A 23,321-nucleotide genomic window follows, 5' to 3' on the forward strand; every position below is an offset into this window, starting at 1 on the left:
TTTTTACTTTTTCAAGCCAGAGACTAACCCAGTTGCCTAGATCAGCCCTGAACTTGTTCTGTAGTGCAGGCAGGTTTTTACCTCTGAGGAGCAAGGCTCACAGGCCTGTACCACACTGTACCCTGCTCTGGGAGCTCTCTCCGGATGGCACTGTGTTAAAGCTCACCCTCTCCCAAGCACTGGACCAGGCTTGGCGGTGTCCACCTTCCTGCATCCACCAGCACTCAGCCAGTCGTGGACAGGCATCCCTGAAGTCCAGGGATACACACCTGAACCAGCACTTCCTCTTCAGCCCCCCGGAGGATCCCTGGGGCAGAGGTCGGTCACCAGGATGACAATGGCGGGCAGAGCCTGGGCCCCTCCCCGAAAATAGACTAGATGGCATGTGCTGTTGCCAACTGTTTATTCATTAACCCAAACAGTTCATGAGTGCAACATGCAGCACCCATGGTCCACTGCAGGCTGCTCAATCAGTAGCGCAAAGTATCAGAGGCCGGAGCCTATGGCCTCTCACCCAAGGTACACTCAGGACATCCAAGGGTGTGGGTTTTGCTGTGTAAAAGGTACCCAGGCAGTGGTCAGTCTGGAGCTGTGTGAGCTGCCAGCCCAGGGGAAGAGGGTAAGTGAAGAACAGGACTTCCACTGTCCCGCGTACCCCAAGCTGGCCAAGGGGCTGCCTGCCATGGGGTCTCTGGTGCTGCCAACAAGGGCTACCCTAGTGCTGCGCCTGACAGCTAAGTGAGCAGGTTGCATGTGAGTGTGTTGGGGTCAGGCTGTCCCCTCCTAAGGCGTTACTGCTGTGAGCTACTTTGCCCCGGTGCAGTCAAGAACCTCGGGGTATGGTTCTCCCCAGTGGGTCCCAATGGCTAGAGTCACTGATGCCTTCAGCGCCTGTGGCTGGCAAACCAAGAGAAGAAGGGGCGTGGGCGTGGGCGCGGGGCCTGGAGGACACGGACAGTGCGTGGTGAACGCCAGGCTTTGATAGTGGCATCGTCGCTGGCCGTCAACAGGAGCTCCTGCTCCTGCGGGCTGAAGGCCACCGAGTTGACCACATCCTCGTGCCGCAGCTTGGCTAGGCAGATGTTGTAGTGGCGGTCCCAGATATAACCATGCCGATCTTCAGCCCCACTGTGGGAGAGCATCTGGATGAGCCCACACCCACCTGCTGAGCCCGTACCCAAGCCCTGGGGCCCACCTGAGCCCACACCTGGCCACAAAATCCCTGCTGACATCCAGGAAGATGAAGAAGCACTCGTCGTTGGGGGTGTAGGCACGGTGCGCTCGCAGAGCCCGCTTCACCTCCCGCATGGTCTTGAGGTCAAACACCAGCAGGTCGATCTCCTCTGCAATGGGTGGCGGCTGCATGGGATCAGCTACCACTGAGCCAGGAGGCCAGGCACGGCTATTCACGTACAGGTACCTGAGCATGGGATACATGTTAGGTACAAGCATGCTATTAGATCGGGGCCATCTGTGGTGTCCCCCCCAGCACGCCAGGCCCACCTGTTATCAGGAGACAGGCCCATGCCAATGATGTGCCCATGCACGTCAATGACATGGTCCAGTGCATCAAAGAAGGCATCGGAGCCCCGGCCCTCACCCAGCACAGGCCCCGCTGTGGTCATCTGGTGTGGCAGGATCTGTTTGATACCTGCATGGAGACCAGGGTGAGGGGTCATCCCGAGCCTGGAGGGACACCACCACCAGGGCACTCCCACTCCAAGAACAGCCCTCGTGGTCCACAAACACTGCCTACACTTAGACTCGAGCACAGTTGCCCACCTGGTCACTGGCCAACCAATCCCCTGCCTGGGTTTCACCACTCTTACACAAGTGTGTCAAGGCCAGAGCTGTATCCCAAGGCACGATCCAAGCTGTGCCCGTGGACTTGCTGTCTGGGGGGCACCACAGTGGCTGTCGACCCTCCCAGGCCCAGCTCTGCCCTGCCCATCATTACCGATCTGGTGTGGTGAGTAGGTGAGGCAGCCAGTGGTGAAGATGAGGTACTTGTTCCTGGTGTCGGCATCACTAGACTCGGGGGGCTTGGTGTGGCTCTGGGCCAGCAGCTCAGCCACCTGGGTCTCCAGTGCACAATCTGATAGCTGTGCGTGTCCATCCAACATGCTATCCAACATGCGCCGCAAACCTTCCTTGACACGGCCAGAGCCAGAGGTGTGCAGCCCCGGGTCAGGGTCCTCCTCCTCTTCACTGTCCCCACCTAGGTCAAAGACTCGGCAGGGGAGCCCCGGCTGGTCGCCAGCATCCAGCAGGAGGTCCGGGCTATCGAAGCGGCTGCAGTCAGCCACCATGACTGTACGGATGGTGCTAGCGTTGAGGTTCTGGATCTTAAAGAGCCGCTTTACCACGTTCACATTCTCTGACTCCACGTCCTACGTGGGACACAAGCCAAGGCCCGCAACAGGTGGGTGCTGGCCAGAGAGCCAGGCCTGGAGAGCAGCCTACCCCAGGTCCTGCATCTGCTCTTCCACGGCCAGCCCTTCCCACACCGTCGTCTCGAGTTCCCCTGCCCTACCCCACCTGTCTGCCCAGCCTGTCCCGGCCCCAGTCTGAACCTGGAAGGCATTGTTGAGCCACAGCACTGAACAGGAGGTGATATCTCCAATGCGGTGCAGGTTCCCCGAAATGAGGCTGGTTTCTGTGAGCCAGCAGCCAAACACATCGTAGGGCTTGTTTCGCACTCGGGACAGCAGGACGAAGGAGTCTGTGGGGAAGGCCACAGCTGGGCATGCTGCTGACGGGCATGACGAGGGCAGCCCGACCCAATGCCCACACTCACCTAGGCTGATGACAGCTATCTCGCCTGAGGAGGAGTTGTGTGGCCCCAGGAACACCCCAGAGGCCAGCAGCAGTGAGTCATCTTGGTTGAACTGGGAGAACTGGGTGTAGCTCCAGTTGTATGGCCTCATATCTGCACTGTGCAGCAGGGAGATGGTCAGGTCGTTGTTCCAGATCTGCACCAGAGGGGCTGCACGGTAATTACCTGGCCAGTTCACTCCGGCAAGTCCTGACTCTTCTCCACTGAGGGGGTTGAGTCCTCATGGGGTAAGAATCTCATCCTAGGCCCTTACCACCCACTCTTATCACACCCTACCAATGTAGCTGGCCCCTGCAGCTAGAGGTTCGAGCTGTTCTTAGCCCGGGGTCTTGTGTGGTCCAGATCAGGCCTCCAGGGCCTAACGGACCCTCTCTGCTTTTCTCCCCAGTGACTTCTCTTCCCACTGAGTTCTGCTGCATGAGAGAGGTACCCTCACCTTCACCGTGCAGTCCTTGGAGCAGGAAGCAAACTGGTACCCCGAGTGGGAAAAGCTGAGGTGCAGGACCTGGTCGGTGTGCTCCTTCAGTGTCTGCACCTCCACACAGGGTACCATGTCATAGAGCCGTCGGAATTCCTCATACCAGGACGTGGCCGCTGTGGGCAATATGGAGTCACTCCTGCATGCAAGCCTCCCTTACTAATAAAGACCACGAGCTGTGCTGCAGGGCCTCTGGAACCCACTGCTCACCCATTAGGCCTCACCTGTCACAGAGACTCCCTCCTCCCAACCCGGCCCATGTGTCAGGCCCTCGAGCCATGAGCCCCTGCCCTGAGGCCAGCAGGTTGTGTGGGCACTGACCTGGATGGCGGGGTACATCTCGAGCCACGTGGTAGTAACGGTAGAACTGCTCCCTCCACAAGAACTCATCCCGGGACACAGCCTGCCACTGGCGGCACACCAGCCCAGCAGTCAGCACATCTGCAGGGTCCAGGCTCAGGAAGATCTGGTAGACCAGGCTGTCGGGGAGCAGGGGCATGCCCCCCTCGTCCATCGTGACATTCTGCCCAGACAGTCCTGAAACCCACCAGTGGCTGCTCTGAGCCCAGGCCTCCGCACGCCCAACCCCAGGGAGAGACTGATGGCCTGGTGCTCCAGACATGGCAGTCCTGGCTGTTCCTCCAGCCCTACCAACTGCCCAGCTGAGAATTCCACGGCACTGAGCATGTGCAGGGGGTACCAGTGGCACTGTCCCACCCAACACGTCTCGAAGCACCCAGACAGTAATGTTTGGCCACCTCACATTCTCCAGGGGCACCAAAGGACTTGCTGGACCAGATGGTAAGCATCTCAGTACCAGTCAGCCTAGTGCAACCTGAAGAGTGGGAGGTGGTCCCCATCTTCACACCTCCGGGGCAGGGAGGGGGGGCTCTGACACCTTCCCCACTCTCCTGAGCCCAGGGAGACATCTGAGCGCCAAGGCCAGGCTAACAGGTCTGTGCTGCCCAAGCTGGCAGCTAAGTTCTAGCAGTCAGGACCAAGTGACAGACACCCCACTGTCTTTGACGGTGCTGCCCCAAGACTTTAGGCCAGGGCTGACTTTCTTCTGAGAAGGGGCTCCTCCTGGCCAGTGAGCAACGTCTGCCTTGTGGACTCAGGAAAGAGCCTGGCCGGGGGGAGGGTAGTCAGAGTGTATGGGGACATTTCTGAATGTCCGAGCAGACAGCGGGGATCACGCCTTGCTGCTTAGCCAGGCTGGGCAGCAGCTCCCTCATTCACCTCCTGAACACTGCCCGGGGGAGCAGTATGGTGACAGCCTGCCAAGGCCACCGCTGGCCAGATAAGGCCACCAAAGGCTGTACATGTGTAGGCATTGCAGGAAAAAAAAGCTGGTGACAGTGGACAAGGCCCGTGAAGGTGGCAAAGGCCACGAAGGCAGGGCGAGGCTCATGACCTGGACAAGGCCCGAGAGAATAAACGAAGGCAGTGCCGGGGGCGCGCGCGGGGGGGGGGGGGGGGAGACCGAGGGGGGCACCAGGCTGGTGACGGCAGGACTGGGCGTCAGGGGTACAGGGCCGGTGACGAGGGACAGGGCAGATGACACAGGTAAGCACGGCGGGGCCGAAGCCGGGACTCACCGCGGCGCCTCCGCCCGCTGCGCTGCGCCCCGCTTCCGCCGCCGCTCTAGCCCCCGCCTCCGCGTCTCCACCGAGGAGCCAGGCTCGACGCCCTGAGCCCGGAGGCATCGATGGCCACTTCTCTTGCGCCTGCGCCTCGGGCTCCGCGTCTGGGCCGGCGTTTCTCTATGCGCCTGCGCGCGCTAGTGCTCTCGCGCTCCTAGAGCAGTGCTTGGTCCTGGCTCCTGGAAAGGGCGGCAGCCACGAGCCTGGCCCAGCTGGACGGGTTCGAGTACAAGTAGCTTTATGAGCACGTTGTTGTTGGCTGTGGGGATAAGACCGGTTACTGGCGTGCCAAGGGTTGAGCAGTGACCTCAAGTGGAAATCGGGGTGCAGAAGTCAACTCAGACTTTGCACTGGGGACACAATGCCATGCTCCTGTCAAGGCCAGGTTCTAGGATGGTCCCTAGCTTGGGATAGGGGTTCAGTAAGCGGAAGACAGATGTGGACTTCCTGGGCTGTGCTTCCTGTGGCACTGGACAGTGGACTCTGACCTGGGACAGTGCAGCCCTCCACCTCCCTGTCCTGTTACCCGCTGTGCCTGACAGGACCGCCATGCTGTCCCCTGGGGCAGTGTTATTCTTCACCCTGCTCTTGACAACCAGTTCACTGGGCCAAAGGGCTCGAAAGCCCTCTGGGTCTACATCCCCCATCAGCACCATCCAGGCCCAGGCCAATTTCAATGCTCAGCAGGTAAAAGCTGGGAGTGAGTGGGGGGTAGGTAAAGGAGCAGCTTGGCAGGATTGGCTCGGGGTGCCCGTTCCCTCAGCCAGTCCTGAGCCCTCCCCATCCACTGCCAGTTTGCAGGGACGTGGCTCCTTGTGGCTGTGGGCTCTGCATGCCGCTTTCTTCAGGAGCAGGGCCACCGGGCCGAGGCCACCACATTGCACACAGCTCCCCAGGGTACAGCTATGGTCGTCAGCACCTTCCGAAAGCTGTGAGTCCCAGTGCGGCCTCCACCTGCACCCCAGCCCCTGAGCCCACCTTACCCTGTCCTCTTGACCCCAAGCCTCACCCCTAGCTCCTCTGTGGCCTGGGTAGATATCCCATATGGCCCCACCTGGGTTGGAATTCCTAGAGCCTGAGTGGCGCTTTATACCATACCTTCTTCCCTCCCCAGAGATGGGATCTGTTGGCAGGTACGCCAGCTCTTTGGAGACACAGGGGTCCCCGGTCGCTTCTTGCTCCGAGGTGAGGCAGGGGCATCACACAAGAGGGTGCAGGGCTGGAGGCAGGGGGTGAGGAGCTGACGTGCGGCCGCTGTGGCTCTGCCTCATCCCCAGGGACCCGTGGGCCAGTGCATGTGGTTGTCGCCGAGACTGACTACCAGAGCTTTGCCATCCTGTATCTGGAGAAGGCGAGGAAGCTGACTGTGAAACTCTATGGTGTGTGCTAATTCGGCTTCCACACATGACCTTGTGCTTTGCACCCTGGATTGCTGTCCTGTTGGGCTGGGTGACCCCAGATGGACACACGCACCCTCCCCATTCCCTTTCTATCCAGATACTCTCAGTAGCAGGCACCCTGGAAGGAGCAGCTACAGGTGTGCCAGTGTGGGGATTAGATGGGGCAGGGACAGACAGCTGACCTGGCTGTGGCCTGGGTCCATTGCCCTGTTGAAACCACAGCAACTCTGTCTATCCCACAGCCCGCTCACTACCCGTGAGTGACTCTGTCCTGAGTGTGTTTGAGCGGCGAGTCAGAGAAGCCAACCTGACGGAACACCAGATCTTTTTCTTTCCCAAGTATGGTGAGTGTCCCCAGCCCAGTGCCCCTCCCTGGCTGACGCCCTGCCCCCCCTTACTACTGCCTGGGCCCCTAGGTTTCTGCGAGACTGCGGACCAGTTCCACATCCTGAATGGTGAGCGATGGGTGAGCAGGGGGGAGCTTGGCTTGGGGTCAGGGTCCTTTCTGCCCCTGCTAAGGCTTGTGTCTGCTGCAGAGGTTCGGAGATGAGGCTGCCTGGCGGAGAAGCTGTGGACAGTGGCCTGCCCTCAGAGAGTTCTGAGCACCCTGAACTCGCTCTTGGAGTCTCTCCTGTCTGTCCCCAGGAGCAACCCTTCACACAGCTCTGCTGTTTTCCGGCTTCTCAGTAAACATCAGACGTGGCCCTGGGTCTTTTCTGTCAGCCTGAATGGGAGCTCCACCAGGCCGAGGTGGGAAGGGAAGGCAACTTGTCCCCTGGCTATTTAAGGATTCTGCCATAGGGAGGTGGGGCTGGAAACAGCTTCTTCTGCCTAGGAGCAAGAGTCCCTGCCCTCCCTGAGCCTGCTTCCTCTCAGCAGTGAAGGCTGAGACACTTTCCTTCCCTGCCTCCTCCATTCCAGCCCACTGTGCTGGCTTCGTGCCCATGGCCGGTGGGACTCAGAGCCCTGCCTAGGGTACCTTCTCTGGAGAGGGACACAGGCCTTCTAACAAGTCCTCTAGGCCCCTCCTGACCCTTGACCCTGGAGGCTAAAGAGCTCTAGTCCCAGGGGCACTTGCCAGGAAGATACCAGCGTGGGTTTAAGGGAGCAGTTGGAGCACAAATCGTGGAAAGCTGTACCCCAGGAACAGGGAGCAGGCAGCCTGCTTCATGGACCAGTTAGGGGTGAGCATGGATGGGGCTCTCAACATGTGGGTCGAACCCCTGATACAGCTGTTCCCCAGCAACTGCTACCCAGACTGTAGTCAAGGTTACCAGTCACAGAAGCAAGTTGTGCACATCCCCATAAGGGAGGAGTTGGGCCTTTCTAGACAGGAGCATCGTTCTTTCCAGACCTGGGATGGTTGCTTGGCTCCAAAGGCCAGGGCTGGAGTTCAGGGAACTGGGCTGGGCATCAACCCAGACATGGCTGGGCTTGCCGGACATTGCCTTGCTGGTGGCCTGACGCTTCCCAGTGTTCATTCGATGAACATTTCTCAAGTGCCCCAGGCCCTGGGGACACAAAATAGTCAAGTCCTTGCTCCTGGGAGCTTAAAGTCCAGGCTCAGCCATCTTTTGATGACAAGAAGGCAGAGGTGGGCACTCCCCTAGGCTCCCCGGCCCGCCATGTCCTCCCCTCTTGCAGCCCCAGGACACCCCAAGTGAGCTGTAGTACCAGCAAGACTGCTGTCTGATTCCTAGAGCAAAGTCAGGGGCAGTCTTGTCTGCTGGCCTGTTTTGGAGGAGGGAGAGCTGTAGCCGTGGGGTGCGTGGCTGCTCTTGGGGCCAGAACTGCCCCAGAGGAGGCTCTGGTCACCCAGGGTCTCTGGGCAGCTGGACTTTGGGAGGGCAGGACAACAGACTGGAGGGAAAAGGAGGACTTTCAGGAGACTATCCTACCCACAAGAAAATAGAGCTCATGGGAGCACCCTGGTCTTCGGGGCCTGGCCTTGGCCTCACTGCCCTGGCCCCAGGAACACCTTTTCCTTCTGGTCTTGTGTTCCCTAACAGAAAGTGATGGTCCCTCTCTGGTAGGAGTTGAGCTCACATGGCCAGGGTCCAGGCCTCTGAATCTCTGCCTTGTGGGTCTGAATGGACTGAGCCTGGACCATGAAGCCATTAGTTTTTGTGCCAAGCTGAGGACACAGAGCTCTAGAACTGACATATTTTAGTTTCATAAAAGTATTTCAAATTAGCTCCAGGTAAATTTGAAAATTTTAGGTAGAATAATGATAGCTATATCACACACACAGAGTGGTGTGTGTGTGTGTGTGTGTGTGTGTGTGTGTGTGCCTGACATGGGTTGCAGGATGCTTGTGGTGGTCACAGGGGCAGCTGACAGGAGTTGGTTCTCTCCTTCCACCTGTAATAGATTCTGGGGATCAAACTCAGAATGTAAGCCTTAGAGACAAGTATCTTTCCCTGCTGAGCCATCTCACTGGCCCGTGCATATCGTTTTTATTTTGAAATATTTCTTGTAGGGGCTGGAGAGGTGGCTTAGTGAGCAAGGATGCTTGCGACTCGATGATGCAGACATGAGTTTGGATCTCTGGCATGGCCAGTCCCTCCCCCCCCACCCCCGCCCCGCCAGCACCGAAGGGAGGGGACACAGACAAGAGGGTTATGAAGCTTGCTACAGTCCAGCATAGTTCTGGTTCAGAGAGAAACCTGTCTCAATGAAATAAGCTCTGTGTGCTTGCACAACCACGTACACACATGTGCATATATATAATACATATATTCATACACAAGTGTTATAATTTGCATATAACCTTTGAATTCTAATAGGTAATGTATAATATCTAAGAAGAAACAACTTTAAAAACCTGTAGAAGTCACTATGTAATTGACCATCTTGCCTGGGACCACAGGAATAGAGGACCTGGAGGGGCCAGGTGACCTGTCCTGCCTTGCCTGGACATGAGGGGCTGTGCCCCTTCTCAGCAGGCAGGAAGCAGCAGCAGTTCACCTGACCTTCCTGTCCACCCAGATGCTCTATAGACAGGTAGCCCCGTGAATATGAAGACAGTTTATAGCCCTCTCAGGGGCATCCTGCCACTCAAGACAGTGTCCTGGGAAAGAATTCTGGGGTGAGGGATGTGAGCAGAGGGCAGCACTCAGGAGTCTTCCCGGAGAGGGGAGACAGGGCAGAGGGGCAGCATTTTGCTCTGACTGTCCTTGTTGGGAGGAAGGATGGAGGCAGCTGAGGAGGACAAGGAAGACGGTGGGCAGGTAGAAGGAAGAAAGAGAGCGAGTGAGAGGTCCCTGATGGGGAGGAGGCACAGGGGAGAAGGAGAAGGAGGGCCCTGCTTCCAGGGTGGCAGGGGCTGCCGGTGGCATGGTCTCCACCCTGAGCTGTCTGCTTCTCCAAGCTTTGCGTGATCTCTGCCATCACCTGCCCCCTGCCCCCAACCCTGGTCTTGTAGAAGGCCCTGGTCAGTTTCAGGACACCACACAGGCCCCCAGGCCCCCTTCAGTTCCAAGATGACAGGGTTGTTTAGTTGCTGTAAATCTAGTGTGGCACCCTGGGCATTGGCTGGAGGATCCACCAATCACATCAAAGGTAGGAAGAGCTGCCCAGCCTTTGTTTCAGGACAGTCTTGATGAGATGGGGTGAAACAGCCCCCAAGACCTAGGAAAGAGCAAAGCCAGGACACTTCTTAGGGCCCTGCCTCACCGTGGGGCTTATCTCCCAAGGACAAGCAGGCCTGGGAAGGCCTGGTCCACCAAGGGCCCTGCTTGGGCTGGGTCTGGAGGCCTGGTCTGGCCTTGCTCTGCTCCCCAAGTCTTCTAAGTGTCCTGCCCTGCAGAGAAGACCGCACAGGAGAGAACAGGCCGAGGGGGCACTGAACCTCCTTCAGGAAGCTTGGGCTGGAATGACCTCCACTACGCTTGCGAAACTGTCACTCGAGTCAGCCAATGGCCTGTGACCAGGGAGAGCACAGCACCTACCTCTCACAGCCTCTAGCTGGATCCTCCCCAGGATCCCGCTCTATTGCACCTGGCAACTATAGGACCCCACTTCCTTGGGGACCCGCTTCCATAGGGCTCCAGTCTTGTAGGGCCTTGCTCCCATGGGGGTCTACTCCTATAGGGTCCTGCTCTTAGAGAGTGGGACTCGGAAAAGCCCTGTCCCACGGTGCCTGCTCTCATAAGAGCCCCGCTCACTCCCACATTGTCCTTCCCCCAGCGCCTCCCTCCCCTCTGCAGGGAAGGTCCCTTTGAAGTAGCCCCAGGCCTCCTTCCCTGGCCCTGGTGTCCTTAGGCTGCGCTGGTTTTAGCACATGAGGGGCTAGGGAACTGCTTGGGGGCTAGAAGTCCATTTCCATGGGTAAGAAGCTGTGGACACCAGGGACAGTCACGCTCCCTGCCTAGAACACGTAGTTCTTTGGCGTGAAGGACAGACAGGGTGGACATGGGCAAATTTCTGACCCACTTGTGGGGACATTTAGAGCAGGTGTTTGGAGTCACAAGACCGGACCCAGCAGGCTTTTTTTTTCTTGGCTAGGACCCAAGAGACCCTGGCAGGTGTTTAGGATGTAAGGAGGGTCAGCCCTGGCCCCTCCCACACCCACCTGCCATACTTCCCAGGGAGGAGCATTGGCCAGGTGGGCCATGAAGGGACAGGTTTCTGAGCAAGCTTCACTAATAGCCACTCCTCAGTCAGGCATGTCCTTCTGGAGCCTGGTCGCTGCTGGGATGGGCCCTTGGTGGGCTCTGTGGCTGATCCTTACCCTTCCCCAAATCCCGGAGGGCCAGACTCCAGTCAAGCCTCAAGGCTTTCCCCAGCTGACGAGCTTCGAGAATGACAAGGTACAGGGCTTTCAAAGCAGAAGACACAGGTCGCAGTTGGCCGGGGTCCTGGCTTGTGGAGGGAAGGTGTATGCAGGTCCGTGGGCACTACACAGGGAGGCCAGGGCAGAACCTGAACCCAGAGCTCCTGAACGAGCCCATGACCTCCCTGAGAAAAGGACGCAGGACCATGTGTACTGCCTGTGTTTGCGTGAATCGCTCCCTCTATGAAGGGAGACAAATAGAGGCTTGGGAAGACCACCCGGCTACTGTCCAAGGCCACCATCTACCTGAGAGATTAAAAGCAGGTTCAGAGTTCTGCCCGTGTCATTGATGCAGACCTGGCCTGAGGTTGCCTCCTGAGGAGGGGTCCTGGCTGGCTGGGGGCTGCCCAGGGTAGTGAGGGAAGGGGCCAGCTGTGCCCATCACCAGCTATGCAGTTTCAGGGAGAATGGTTTGTCCTTGGATTGGCGGGCAACATCTACAAGAGAGAGCACCGGGACTTGCTGAATCCCTACATCACACTGTTTGAGACAAAAGACAACAGTAATTTTCAGGTGACCAACACCATGACTCGGTGAGTGGGGCGTCTCTGCTCTCCGAGCAGTCAAGAACTGGGGGGCTGTGTTCCAGGAGCCAGCTGTGGGTTGAGGAAACACATCTAGAGACCATGTCAGGCACAGCCTGCTTCATGACCATTGCTAAAGCCCAACCCAGTGACGGGCTGAGTACAAGAGGGGAGGCGTGTGGTGAGTCACTCTGGAGAGAGAAGGCTGATGGGTCTTGGGCACTCGTGTGTGGTCAGGGACCTGTCCTGGTTCCGCCTGTCCTGCCTCGATCTCCTGGGCAGGCTCTTATTTCGCAGTCTTACCAGTGACAGGCAGCCCCTACCTGAAGTCTGTTCTTGGCCCTTTCTGGAGTTTGTTGGCTTGGGGGCCAGCGGAAGTGAGCTACTGATACCCAGAAACTTTCTTTTTGACACGGCAAGTCCCTGTGGATTTGAGGACCAGTGCTGGGGTGGGCAGGAGTCACTGAGCCAGGAAGGGTACAGAGTAACTAAAAGGACCCCAGAGCTGATGCCTGGGGAGGTGGGGAGGGCTCCGGGCCTCTGCAGCCTTCCGGGGTATAGGCCCCTCCAAATAAATAGCTGATTTTTTTTTTCAAGACAGGGTTTCTCTGTGTAGCTTTGCATCTTTCCTGGGACTCACTTGGTAGCTCAGGTTGGCCTCGAACTCACAGAGATCCGCCTGACTCTGCCTCCTGAGTGCTGGGATTAAAGGCGTGCACCACCACCGCCCGGCTGATTTTTTTTTTTTTAATGGTCCACCAGGGTGGGCCTGGCTGGCTTCCTTAGCCCTCTGCCCCCCCCCACTCCTGCCCCCCACCCCCACCTATCCCTCCCACAGGGGCAAGCGCTGTGACACTTGGTCCTATACCCTGACCCCAGCATCCAAGCCTGGGCAGTTCACCATGGAAAACCAAGGTAAGTGCGGCGTGAGTGGGAGGACCCAGCCCCCTGGGGAACCTTACATGTGTGCCCCTCTGGGTCAGGAGCAGACACAGAAGATGTGCAGGTGATCGAGACAGACTATACCAAGTTCGCCCTGGTGCTGTCCCTCAGGACAACAAGCAGCCAGACCATCACCAGGGTCAGCCTTCTGGGTGAGCCCCTGCTTCCCTGGGCCCCTGTGCCGAACACTGGTCAGGGTGGTGCTTCCTGACTTTGGGATGGCTTGAGGGCAAATACCATCACCAAGTGCTGAGAGCCACTCTGTGCTCATCTGGCCACAGGTAGAACCTGGAGGCTTCCTCATAAGACGATAGACAGGTTCATCTGCCTGACCAGAACCCAGAACCTCACCAAGAATAACTTCATCTTCCCTGATGTGACCGGTAATGGGTTTGCACGCAGTACATGATAGGAAAGGGAGATGAGATCTGGAGACAATGGTGGTACCTTCCCGGCCTTCACAAGTCTAATGGCCCCTCTCCAGGCAGGCACTGCAGAGTCTCAGGGGGCATGTATGGGGTATTGTGGCCCCAGAGTCTGAACCCAAGTACTTGTTCACAGAGTTTAGTCTGAGTCAGAAGAGAGGTGTTCGTGGCTCTTATCTGAGTTCCAGGCCACTTCTTCCAAACCCTGGTCCTTATCCGAGGCTGCCCCCTCCCCACACTGGTTCTCCTGTCCTGGGAGGATAGTTCCCTGTTCACAGGAGACTGGAGTTCATTCAGGGAAGTCCTTGAATGTGGACATCCTATTTCTAGCAGGAAAGTCTCTCTTTTTGTTTGTTTGTTTGTTTGTTTGTTTGTTTCGAGACAGGGTTTCTCTGTGTAGCTTTGCGCCTTTCCTGGCATTCACTTGGTAGCCCAGGCTGGCCTCGAACTCAGAGAGATCTGCCTGGCTCTGCCTCCCGAGTGCTGGGATTAAAGGCGTGCGCCACCACCGCCCGGCCCCAGGAAAGTCTCTAAGAGCCCAAGGTCAAGGGGCTTCAGAGCTGAGCCCCATCATCAGCCTCACTCCTCTCATGAATGGATCAGGACCCCCAACCCCCACCCTGTCCAAGGACCTTCCCCATCATACCCCCTCCAGTGCATACCTGCCCAGCCACATTCGCACACCTGAGCATGTGCCCACAAACATGCAGACAGGCACATGCTCACACACACCTGCACACACACACACACACACACACACACACACACACACACACACACACGTTCACCTTGCTCCCTTGTCATTTTGAGATAGGGTCTTGAGGTGAAGCCCAGGCTGGTCTGGCAATCACGAGTCTCTTGCTTTAGTCTCCCGGATGCTGGTATTTTAGGCCTGTGTCACCACACCTGGGTCACATCCCATACAACATGCATTTGGGATCACAAACATGTTTGCACTAACCATAACAGTCACGGTGCCATACCACCAGATCTACCACAAATCTAGGATCCGGCGGGGACAGGCAGGGCTATGGAGGGGCTTCTGGAGGAGCCCAGACTGGTGACGGAGGTGCACTCGGAGGGGCATGCCTCCTAAGCCCTTTCCCTGGAGCCATTTCTGGTCTCATCTCCTGCCCAACTCCCAGTCTACCTGCTTTTCATCCCTCCTAAGTCTCTCCCCTGCTGCTCTTCCTTATCCACCATCCCGACACTGTCTGTCTCCACCCCATTAGACTGGTTACCTGATCCAGACACCTGCTGAAGAGTGAATGGTTCCTGCCAGTACAGCTTCAGCCTGCCTCTACTCTCCACACAAATAAACACACTGCCTATGACTCCAGAATGTGACCACTGTGACCATGGGGTGGGTGAGAGGCAAGAACATGGGCCTCTGATCCTCTGAGCAACCCCAGACTGGCTTCTCAACCCCCACAACTAGATTCCACACCTCCCCGACTCACAGCTGTGTGAAATCGGGGCCACACCTGCACCTAGCAGAGCTCTGGGGCCCACATGATGGGGTGTGGTAGGCCCAGGGCATGCCCTCGGACCACTGGTTCGCAGATGGCAGGCAGGAACAGTCAGACCCCAGAGCAGAAGGAAGCCTTGATGCTGATGTCCCCGGCTGGAGAAAGGACAGGGTATGTCTTCTTCCTGTGGGATGTGGAGACAAACATTTCTAGGCCTGATGGCCATTCTAGAAAAGCCATTCAGAAATAGAGAGGCACAGGGGGTCCAAAGCAATGGACCCAGAACTAAGCAACCCAGCTCCAAATGCACCCCTCTAAAGAGGTTGTCAGTACGATGTCCACCTTACCCAGTCCACAACAGCAGCCACTGTTTGACCCTACCCATACCTAAGCCTATCTCGGCCCCAACAGACAGGCAAAGCAGGTCATGACCCAAAACCATCCATGGAGATGACTCCATAATCTTTGGCCTTGATAGAGAGCAAATAACATATAGAGATAGCCCACTGGATTTAACCTTTACCCTCCTAGAAATGCTCTACTGCTTGGGAGGGTGGTGCAAGACTTGGGAGGGGTATTTAGAACCCCTCAGATGGCAGACCTCCCCATCCCATGGCCTCATGCCCACTTTCTTCCGTTGTACAGAAACCAAGCACATTCTGGAACAGGGCTGGGCCACCGTAGGTACAGACCTGAAGCCTGCTGACACCAATAATACCAACCCCCATTCTGGTATATAATTGTATATCGGACCCCCAAATCAAACCCTACAAGGGAGGCATGGTCTCTTTTATCCTCAATTGTATCCCAGATGTATCCAAGATGGCACCTCTTGGAGAAAGTGACAGACACCTATCTTACTGTATCAGCTGGCTGGATCATGCATGGACAGATGGGTGGCTGACTGGAGGGCGGTAGATGGGTAAATGGATAGGTATGTAGATGGACAGATGGATGAATGGATGAACTGGGATCTCGGAGATAGAAAGCAGAAAGTGAGCTGAACGCTATCGTTCATCCCTCTAGTCCCTCCGTACGGTGGGTGCAATGCAATCAGCTGCCTCGGGTTCCTGCTACCGTTCTTCCTCGCCATGATGGATGTACTTCCTAGAGCTGGAACTGAGGTGACCCTGTCCTCTGATAGGCTGCTGCTCACTGGCTGCTTTGTCTCACAGATGAGAAAAGCAATGACACAGGCCCACGGAACGCCAGAGCAGGCTCAGCCGCCATTTCTGTCAACCAAGCCCTCCTTGTAGGGAAGGGAGTTTGACCACCATGGGACATCAGGGACAGGTGTCAGAAGAGGCACCCATGTGCCCATGCCGGAGGGTTCCGATGCAGCCACAATCACCAGAGCCTGGCCTAGCTAGGCTGCAGTGGCAGAGGGTGCTGAATACCGACGTAAGAGCAGCGTGGGCTCTGTTCTCACCCTACCACGGCATCCGCAGGGCTGCGGGGCTCCTGACACAGAGAGTCCCCCTTTGTGGCTACACATCCTTGAGGCTGCAGTGAGGTTGCTCTTTCCGTATTAGGAACTGAGGCACCAGGACATTCTCCCGCTAACAGGAGGTCTGATCCTCCAAAGACCTGACTCCATTATACCATTTCCATTCGTGATTTTCACACTCGCTTTCGTAGGAACCATGGGGGAAATGCCCTAAAAAGAGATGGATCCCACCATGAGTTGATAGGAAAGGGGTCACTTACAACAATATGCCACCCACCTCAGAAATATTTTTTAAGAACTTTAAAATCCACAACGCAGGACCCCCCAGGCAAGTTTCTCGTCTTCTGGCAGCAACAGCAGCCCATTCCCGTCGTCTTTGGAATGTTTGCTTTAAAAAAAAAAAATCCTTCTCTGTAAACTGTCTCTCAAGAATGAGGGTCTCCCATAACAGGTGGACCAGCCTAGCCATTGGCCATGAATTGGACAAAGACCAGGAGAAGAAGCCCCAGAAAAGCCAAAGGAGGAAATGGCAGAGCTCAGACCTAACGAGGATGAGAATCTGCAGAGGTGGAGTCTCACCTGTCAGTTTCTGGGGGGAAAAATGTACTGGGGAGATAGATGGAGCAGAGAAGAAGGGTTGTCATAACAGCCTGCCCCTGAGGGCCACAGACTGGCACCACCACCACAGAGCACTGAAGTGCGCACATGGGCGTGTGTGCGTGTGCGTGTGTGTGTGTGTGTGTGTGTGTGTGTGTGTGTGTGTGTGTGTGTGTTGCATGTCTCTCTCAGCCTGAAGCACACATTTGAACAGCCACAGAGCTTTAACTCCAGAGAGAGGCAGTGATCCCTCACACAGTTGGGGGGTTCGTGGTTTGACCTGTATCCCCGGCTGATTCCGCATCAATGTGCAGGAGACAGTGTCTAGGGCGGGGTATGGCAGACGGCATGCAGAGGTCATAGGAGCTGCTCGGCCTCCAGTCTCCGTAACCTTCATTTCACATTCTTTTCCTCTCAAACTCAGTTCCATGCAACATTTTGGAGAAGTGGGAAGCTGCAGGCCAGCCTCCAAATTAGTTCCACGTGGCCTCTGCCCCAGCTGGATCCCCCGTGACACTGTTTGTTTGACTTTTAGTGATGCTAAGGCCTCACGTGTGCTAGTCATGTGCTCGATACTGAGCTACCCGTAACCCCTCATAAGGTCGTAATTTCCAGAAGACCTTACCTTCACTGACCTTAAATTTGGGTTGTTGGTGTCCTGTAACCTTCACTAGTAGGTGTGGAGGTACAAAAGGTGGCCCAGGGACCTCCACAGTGAGCATCCTCTCCTGTTCTGAAGCAGAAACCCAACTTCCTCTTGGTGATGAGAGATGAGTCCCTCTAGCCAAGATGATGATCCCCCTTTCTGCTGGTCAGCTCAGTGGTAGGAAGACCCCGAACAGTCATATGGGGTCTTCACATCCCTGTGTACTCAGACTGGTGGTGCCAGTCTGTGGAAGACAATGCTGTGCAGAGTGCGGGGACAGTTTCCCAGAGGCCTCCTGGAGCGCAGGTGTTGCCTCGATGCCTCAGCCTGCTTGCTCCTCCCCACAGAGCCCTCCACACCCTTGCTAGTCATGGATATGGGGGGACACAGGAAAAGCAGAGGCTCCCTCCCATCCCACTATGGAGGGCGCCGTGTTTGTGAGATGCAAGAGGGAAGCCCTATCCGCTTCTGCTCCTCTCGGGCTTCCAAGGGGTCAGCAGGCAGAGGCGAGTGTGCAGGGGCTAGGCTGCAGCCAGAATCACGCAGGGGTCGGTGCAAGAGCCGGTGTGTACCAGATGGCCAGCAGTGGTCAGAGTGCAGGGCAATATCGGCACGGGGGTTGGAGGGTAAGGCACATGGGTCAGTGTGGGGGCTGGGAACGTTGGAGTCTCGTCTGGATCCTCGGCTGGATGTGGGTGAGAATGGGACTTGGGTGTCGCCACCAAGTGAGGGTGGGCTCCTTCTAGGTTCCAGTTCTAGACCCTGCGTTGGAAGCTGCCTAACTCTGCCTGGACAACACACGCAGCCTTTAAGCCCTGCCAAGTGGCCACATAAGTCTCTTTACTTTGGCCTGTGAGCAGCCCCGCCCATCACCACCTGGGCCTGCGGGGCCTGGACCCGCCTGCTGGGCTTCAGAGCTGAGCCTGCAGTTCGCTGGAAGTGAAATGGGATCAGCTGGACAAGGACCAGGCCTGTGAGCTGCCCCTCCCGCCGCCACCTGGGCCTGCTGGGCCTGGACCCGCCTGCTGGGCTTCAGAGCTGAGCCTGCAGTTTCCTGGAGGTGGAAGGGAGCAGCTGGACAGGGGACTGGACATGTGACCAGCTCCTAAGACCTCCAGGCCCTCCAGGTCTTACACCTACCCCTTCCCCAGGGGAACTACTTTTCCCGGTACTACCCTTGTCCTGTCCCCTCTGAATTCGTCTTAGAGTTATCCCATGTGTCTCACACCCTGAAGCCCCCTGGGGACACCCACAGGATGAGGACACATGTGCTGCTGGCATGATCTAAGGGTCCCTCTGCTCTTCTTGGTCTGTGGGGAAGGATAAAGAGTTGTAACCATCTCACTTCCCCAGGCCTCTGTGGATATGAGACATCTCTACCATGCTTAAAATGGGGACTTGGAAGTACTTTTGGGGTGGAAGCCAGTGGAGGAAGTAGGGTTGATGTCCCTAACATCAACCATGACAGGGACAGCCCTCCTTCCCCACTGAGCTGGGCAGGGGCCCTTCATCTCTCAGCAGGAGTCAGAGAACCAGCTGGGGAGCTGAAAGTTTGGGTAGAGGAACAGGAGGGAGCTCAGGTTGAGGCTTGGAAGGACATGGGGGCAGGCCAGGGAGGAGGGCTGGAAGGGTGAGGGACAGGACCTGCTCATGGGATGGGCCCACCCTCTCGATGGGAAATGGGGCAGCAGCGCCAGCAGCACCTCCTTGGAAGAAAATCAAGTCCCTAGCTGAGGATTTCCCCTTGGTCCCTTGGGCCTGTCCTCAACTCTTGGCTTGAGGCTGGAGCCTACCCTACCCTTATCCGAATGGGTAGGGGCAGAATGGCAGGTCCTGGTCCCCTGGCATTGCCCAGTCACCGAGGACTCTCAGGATTAGACAATGTGTTTGATCAGCTTGGCTAAGGGCTTGCCTGTGGTCAGAGTGCTGGTCAGGGAAGGATCCCCATGCTGCATTTTCCCCCCCACCCTGGTCGCTGCTGTGGTCGGGATGAACTCCACGTCAGATGATTCGGGGCTAAAAGTGCCTAGACTACCAGGTAAGGGCTTCAGAGTCAAAGCCTGGCCTGAGTATAGGGGCTCAGCTGGAGCCAAGCCTGGTGGTCAGGGAGGATGGCCTCACGGAGGAGGGCACTGGCCTGGAGATCCCCCGGGCTGTGTAGCCCCAGGGCTGCCTACCGTGGTTTGTCAACACCGTGACTGAAACTGGCGCAAACAGCTCTTCAGAGGCACTGCCCACTGCCTGCCGCCTGTTGCTTGCCACTTGGAAGAGACAACTAGGCTAAGAGGCTGGGCAGGGAAGTGAGAAGGAGATTGGCTTCTGGGCTCAGATAGAGGACGGTCAGGGCCTAGGTGTGCGCTTCTTTGGGAGCCTGCAGGAACCTCTAGGTGAATAAGGTGATGGCCAGGTGGGGGCGCCAGAGTTGTGCGGGCCGCCATGGAGTCTGCGATTTCAATTGCAGAATCCCATGCTAGGTCTGGGAGTCCCTCCAGAGAAGCCTGAGCCTGTCATAGAGATCTAGATCCTCCTACCTCCTGTGACAGACACAGAAGATTTCAGTTAGACCTGGGACCAGGGAGAGACAAGTTGAGGTGCTTATGGTGGCCTTGGAGGTGGTCTAGGGTTAAAGTGAGTTCTTTTCTGCTCCATCTCTAGAGCGGTGGGCATCATGGCCATCATGGCACAGCACCCTTGTGGCCATGAGATACCCTGGGCAGAACCTGGACAGTACAGGGGTTGACCTTAGGTTGGACATGGAGTCCCCAGGATCTATGCCCAGGAACTGCCAGAAGGGCCAACTGGACTCTTCCTAGCCTCTTGGGTATAGTTTAGAATTGCAGGGCGCCAGAGTGACTCACATGGACTGCCCCTTGGCTGGGAGGGGACTTTTCGTGGGTCTTCTGTGTGACCAGTGTTCATGCCAATCTGTGGCACTCTGAAGAAAAGACACTTTGCTTCAAGTTTTTGGTCTCTCCTAGCCCTGTCCTAAGCCGGGGGAACGAGCGCACTGTGCTGTTCAGGGAGACAGAGGATGACACAAGAGTGGTTGCCCTTGGGGAGAGAGGCACTGGGGTACCCCCAAGTCGCGCCGCCTCTGCCCTGGCTTGATGACAGCCACTGGGTGTCATCTCATGGAGCTTTATTTTCTTTGCAACTAGCCGTGGCCACCTGGACAGTGAGGTAGGCATGAGATTCATACCTCTCAAGGGTGACTCAAAGAGGGGGTCCCTTACTATGATGTGGACCCTCAGCATGGGCCTGGGTCAGCCTCAGATGGGAGATCCACAGGCTGTGGCAACTTTGCCTAAGTTTTTACAGTGGAGAGAAATGATCTGAGTGTATTGTGGGCTCCTGTTCCCTTCCTATGGTTTTGGATGGAGCAGGGATCCAACTGTGCCTCTCCCCTTCTCCACTGGGTTTCCCAATGATTGAAGTAAGCACATGGCCCTACAAAGACGTGTGCTTCAGTGTTCCTGGCAGCTTTATATGTGATGCCCCCAAACTGCAAATAATACCCACGGCCCTCAGCTGATGAAAGGTGATCGATCAACTGTGGAAGGCGGCACAATGTAACTAACACCCTGTGGCTATAGACGCCACAAACTGCTGGGACGTCAATTCACTGAGCTGAGTGAGAGCGTCCAGGCAGTCGGGACATGTACAGTATGGCTCCCCTTACAGACAGTGCAAACTGGTCTGCAGGGACTGAAAATGTCTGTAGTTTTGGAGGGCTATGGAAGCAGGTAAGAGGAAGGAATCCCCAAGAAAGCTTAAGGAATCTTTATAAAAAACTTTTAGGCCGGGCAGTGGTGGCGCACACCTTTAATCCCAGCACTCGGGAGGCAGAGGCAGGTGATCTCTGTGAGTTTGAGGCCAGCCTGATCTACAGAGTGAGTTCCAGGACAGGCCCCAAAGCTACACAGAGAAACCCTGTCTTGAAAAACAAAAACAAACAAACAAAACTTCTTATATTATGTGTACAGGTGTTTTGCCTGCATGTGTATCTGTGCACTGCTTGCATTCCTGGGGTCTTCAGAAGTCAGAAAGGCTATCGGATTCCCCAGGATTGGAGTCACAGGGGATTGTGAGCGGCCATGTGGATATTGGGAATCAAACAGGGGTCCTCTGGAAGAGCAGTCAGTGCTCTTAATTGCTGAGGCAGCTCTCCAGCCCCAAGGAATCTTTTTAAATACTATTTATCTTTATCTTTTATCTAAGTGTACGGGGGTAGAGGGATGGCTGCAGAGGCCCCGTTGGATCTTCTGTATCTGCAGTCACAGGTGGTCCTGAGCTGCCTGACATGGTGCTGGGCATCAATTTCAAGTCCCCTGAAAGAGCAACAGATTCTCTTAACCACTGAGTCATCTCAACAGCCCCAGCTCAAGGGGCTTTTGTTTTTGTTGGTTTGTTGGTTTTTTTTTTTTTTTTAGAGTCAAACACACTTTATTCAGAGACTTGTGGGAAGGGTGGAGAGGTCCACGCTGTCTGCTGTCCTCCACCGGGCAGATCTTCGCCGTCGGCCGGTTGCTAAGAGCTTGTTTTTTTAAAGATAGGGTCTTACTCTGTAGCCCTGGCTGGTCTGAAACTCACTACCTACACCAGACTTGCCTTCAACTCACAGAGACCCACCTGCCTCTGCCTCCTGATCAAGGACTCTTCATGGAATGGCAGGCACACTCACTGTCTTTGTTGGGGTTTTATTGCTGTGAAGAGACACCATGACCACAGAAACACTTACAAAGGGAAACATTTAGTTGGGTCTGGCTTAAAGTTCAGAGGTTTAGTCCATTATCATCATGACGGGAAGCATGGCGGCATGCAGGCAGACATGGTGCTGGAGAGGTAGCTGAGAGTTCTTCATTCAGATCTGCAGACAGCAGGAAGAGAGAGACACTGGGCCTGGCTTGAGCTTCTGACACCTCAAAGGCCACCTCCTGTGACACACTTCCTCCAACAAGGCCACATCTACTCCAACAGGACCACACCTACAATAATGCCATTCCCCACAAATCTGTGGGGGCCATGGGGTTCATTCAAACCACCACAGTCACCATCTCACTATCACAGTGATGGTTTCCTGGACACACACATGTATTATAACTTACCAAATATTTAAAAAGTCCTATAAAACCCAAACCCACCAAGATGGAGTTATGTCCCAGGGGCTGCCACCAAGGCAGCCCAGAGGCAGTCTGAATTCTCCACTATGCTTTAGGTCACTGGCTACTTCTTCCTGCTTCCTTCTCCAGTGACAGTCACTAATGCCTTCCCTCTGGCCAATATTGAAACACTTGAAGCAACCCAGTGAATAAGAAAGTACAAAGTTACACCCCAAAGAACAAATACTGTCCTTGAGTCTACCCTGATGTAGATAAGCTAGGGAGCAGGAAAACACTGTGATACTGAAGAGGCCACCGTATGAGGATGCTGGCAGCCAGCAAGCCAGAGTGCCAGTCTCATTGGAAACGCAGGCTGCGCACATCGAGGTCCTCCCAGAGGACAGTGAGACACGAGAGTGACCTTACAGACCCAGCACACATGCCTTGACTAGATGTGGCACTGCCGTGGCCGTTCTGGGAAGGACACTTCGCCTCTGCTGAAAGAATTTTTACCAGGAATTGGAGTAGGGGGAGACCAAGTAACATCTGCCCCCTAAGGTCCCAATGACAAACCGTGATTCCTGGCTCCCCCACCCCGCCCCAGGGAACCAGTGAGTTTATTGGGCTTACCCACTGAGCCTGAGTGAGGGTTACTGACAGAAGTGGGAACCCAAAGCAGCCAGACTGGAAAGTCTGCACCAGCGTGGGTCATAGCTTCTCCTGGTTGTGCAGATGTATTCCCCCTCCCTCACAGTCTTGCACTGCCCAGAGACCTGGGAGCCACGTCCAGATAGGAAAGAATTGTGCACAGTTGGTTAGAAGGCGCGGCTAGACACTCAGGTAAGGGTCTGAAGACCCTCCCCCTCCCCTCTTCTATGATGGAAAGTCAACCATCAACAAGGCCAGCTGTGATGCTCTTTTGTAAGTGGGAGGTGTGCAGGTGGGCCCCGAGGATCGCCCTGTACGGCGACCTCCAAGGCC

The 23,321-nt window shown here is 56.1% G+C and overlaps 3 protein-coding genes across 4 annotated transcripts; 2 read left to right on the forward strand and 1 right to left on the reverse strand.

Annotated features, from left to right (window-relative positions):
* Positions 1 to 384: 384 nt before the first annotated feature.
* Positions 385 to 5,027, reverse strand: Fbxw5 (F-box and WD repeat domain containing 5). Its single transcript, XM_028868768.2, has 9 exons — positions 4,913 to 5,027; positions 3,636 to 3,851; positions 3,273 to 3,430; positions 2,798 to 2,972; positions 2,574 to 2,722; positions 1,958 to 2,390; positions 1,504 to 1,651; positions 1,208 to 1,420; positions 385 to 1,128 (listed from the first exon to the last, which is right to left on the reverse strand). The coding sequence occupies exons 2-9, from the start codon at positions 3,826 to 3,828 to the stop codon at positions 885 to 887; spliced, it is 1,713 nt and encodes a 570-aa protein (XP_028724601.1). The 5' UTR covers positions 3,829 to 3,851; positions 4,913 to 5,027; the 3' UTR covers positions 385 to 884.
* Positions 3,880 to 7,067, forward strand: C8g (complement C8 gamma chain). Of its 2 annotated transcripts, none has more exons than XM_037204696.1 (7): positions 3,880 to 4,115; positions 5,752 to 5,888; positions 6,072 to 6,142; positions 6,235 to 6,336; positions 6,600 to 6,701; positions 6,774 to 6,812; positions 6,894 to 7,067. In XM_037204696.1, exons 1-7 carry the CDS (start codon positions 4,113 to 4,115, stop codon positions 6,905 to 6,907), a joined length of 468 nt encoding a protein of 155 aa, XP_037060591.1. In that variant the 5' UTR covers positions 3,880 to 4,112; the 3' UTR covers positions 6,908 to 7,067. The 2 variants fall into 2 exon arrangements, with proteins under 2 accessions (XP_037060591.1, XP_028724602.1); XM_028868769.2 differs by lacking the exon at positions 3,880 to 4,115 and adding an exon at positions 5,098 to 5,644.
* Positions 7,068 to 10,300: 3,233 nt separating this feature from the next.
* On the forward strand, positions 10,301 to 13,066 carry Lcn12 (lipocalin 12). The gene is made up of 5 exons (XM_037204418.1): positions 10,301 to 11,168; positions 11,588 to 11,724; positions 12,554 to 12,630; positions 12,699 to 12,809; positions 12,939 to 13,066. The coding sequence occupies exons 1-5, from the start codon at positions 10,971 to 10,973 to the stop codon at positions 13,064 to 13,066; spliced, it is 651 nt and encodes a 216-aa protein (XP_037060313.1). The 5' UTR covers positions 10,301 to 10,970.
* Positions 13,067 to 23,321: the final 10,255 nt, after the last annotated feature.

Source organism: Peromyscus leucopus, chromosome 4 (assembly GCF_004664715.2).
Source record: "Peromyscus leucopus breed LL Stock chromosome 4, UCI_PerLeu_2.1, whole genome shotgun sequence".
Classification (NCBI taxonomy): domain Eukaryota; kingdom Metazoa; phylum Chordata; class Mammalia; order Rodentia; family Cricetidae; genus Peromyscus; species Peromyscus leucopus.

What these genes read in the sequence shown, in the direction of transcription:
- Fbxw5 (XM_028868768.2), bottom strand. Translation starts at nt 3,828, where the DNA reads ATGGACGAGGGGGGCATGCCCCTGCTCCCCGACAGCCTGGTCTACCAG. An exon ending in CTACTCACCACACCAGATCG is followed by an intron (nt 1,652 to 1,957) that starts GTAATGATGGGC and finishes GTCTCCATGCAG; the next exon opens with GTATCAAACAGATCCTGCCA. An exon ending in AGCAGGGATTTTGTGGCCAG is followed by an intron (nt 1,129 to 1,207) that starts GTGTGGGCTCAG and finishes GCTCTCCCACAG; the next exon opens with TGGGGCTGAAGATCGGCATG.
- C8g (XM_028868769.2), top strand. Translation starts at nt 5,507, where the DNA reads ATGCTGTCCCCTGGGGCAGTGTTATTCTTCACCCTGCTCTTGACAACC. An exon ending in CCAATTTCAATGCTCAGCAG is followed by an intron (nt 5,645 to 5,751) that starts GTAAAAGCTGGG and finishes ATCCACTGCCAG; the next exon opens with TTTGCAGGGACGTGGCTCCT. An exon ending in GTCAGCACCTTCCGAAAGCT is followed by an intron (nt 5,889 to 6,071) that starts GTGAGTCCCAGT and finishes TTCCCTCCCCAG; the next exon opens with AGATGGGATCTGTTGGCAGG.
- Lcn12 (XM_037204418.1), top strand. Translation starts at nt 10,971, where the DNA reads ATGAAGGGACAGGTTTCTGAGCAAGCTTCACTAATAGCCACTCCTCAG. An exon ending in CGAGCTTCGAGAATGACAAG is followed by an intron (nt 11,169 to 11,587) that starts GTACAGGGCTTT and finishes CCAGCTATGCAG; the next exon opens with TTTCAGGGAGAATGGTTTGT. An exon ending in GTGACCAACACCATGACTCG is followed by an intron (nt 11,725 to 12,553) that starts GTGAGTGGGGCG and finishes TCCCTCCCACAG; the next exon opens with GGGCAAGCGCTGTGACACTT.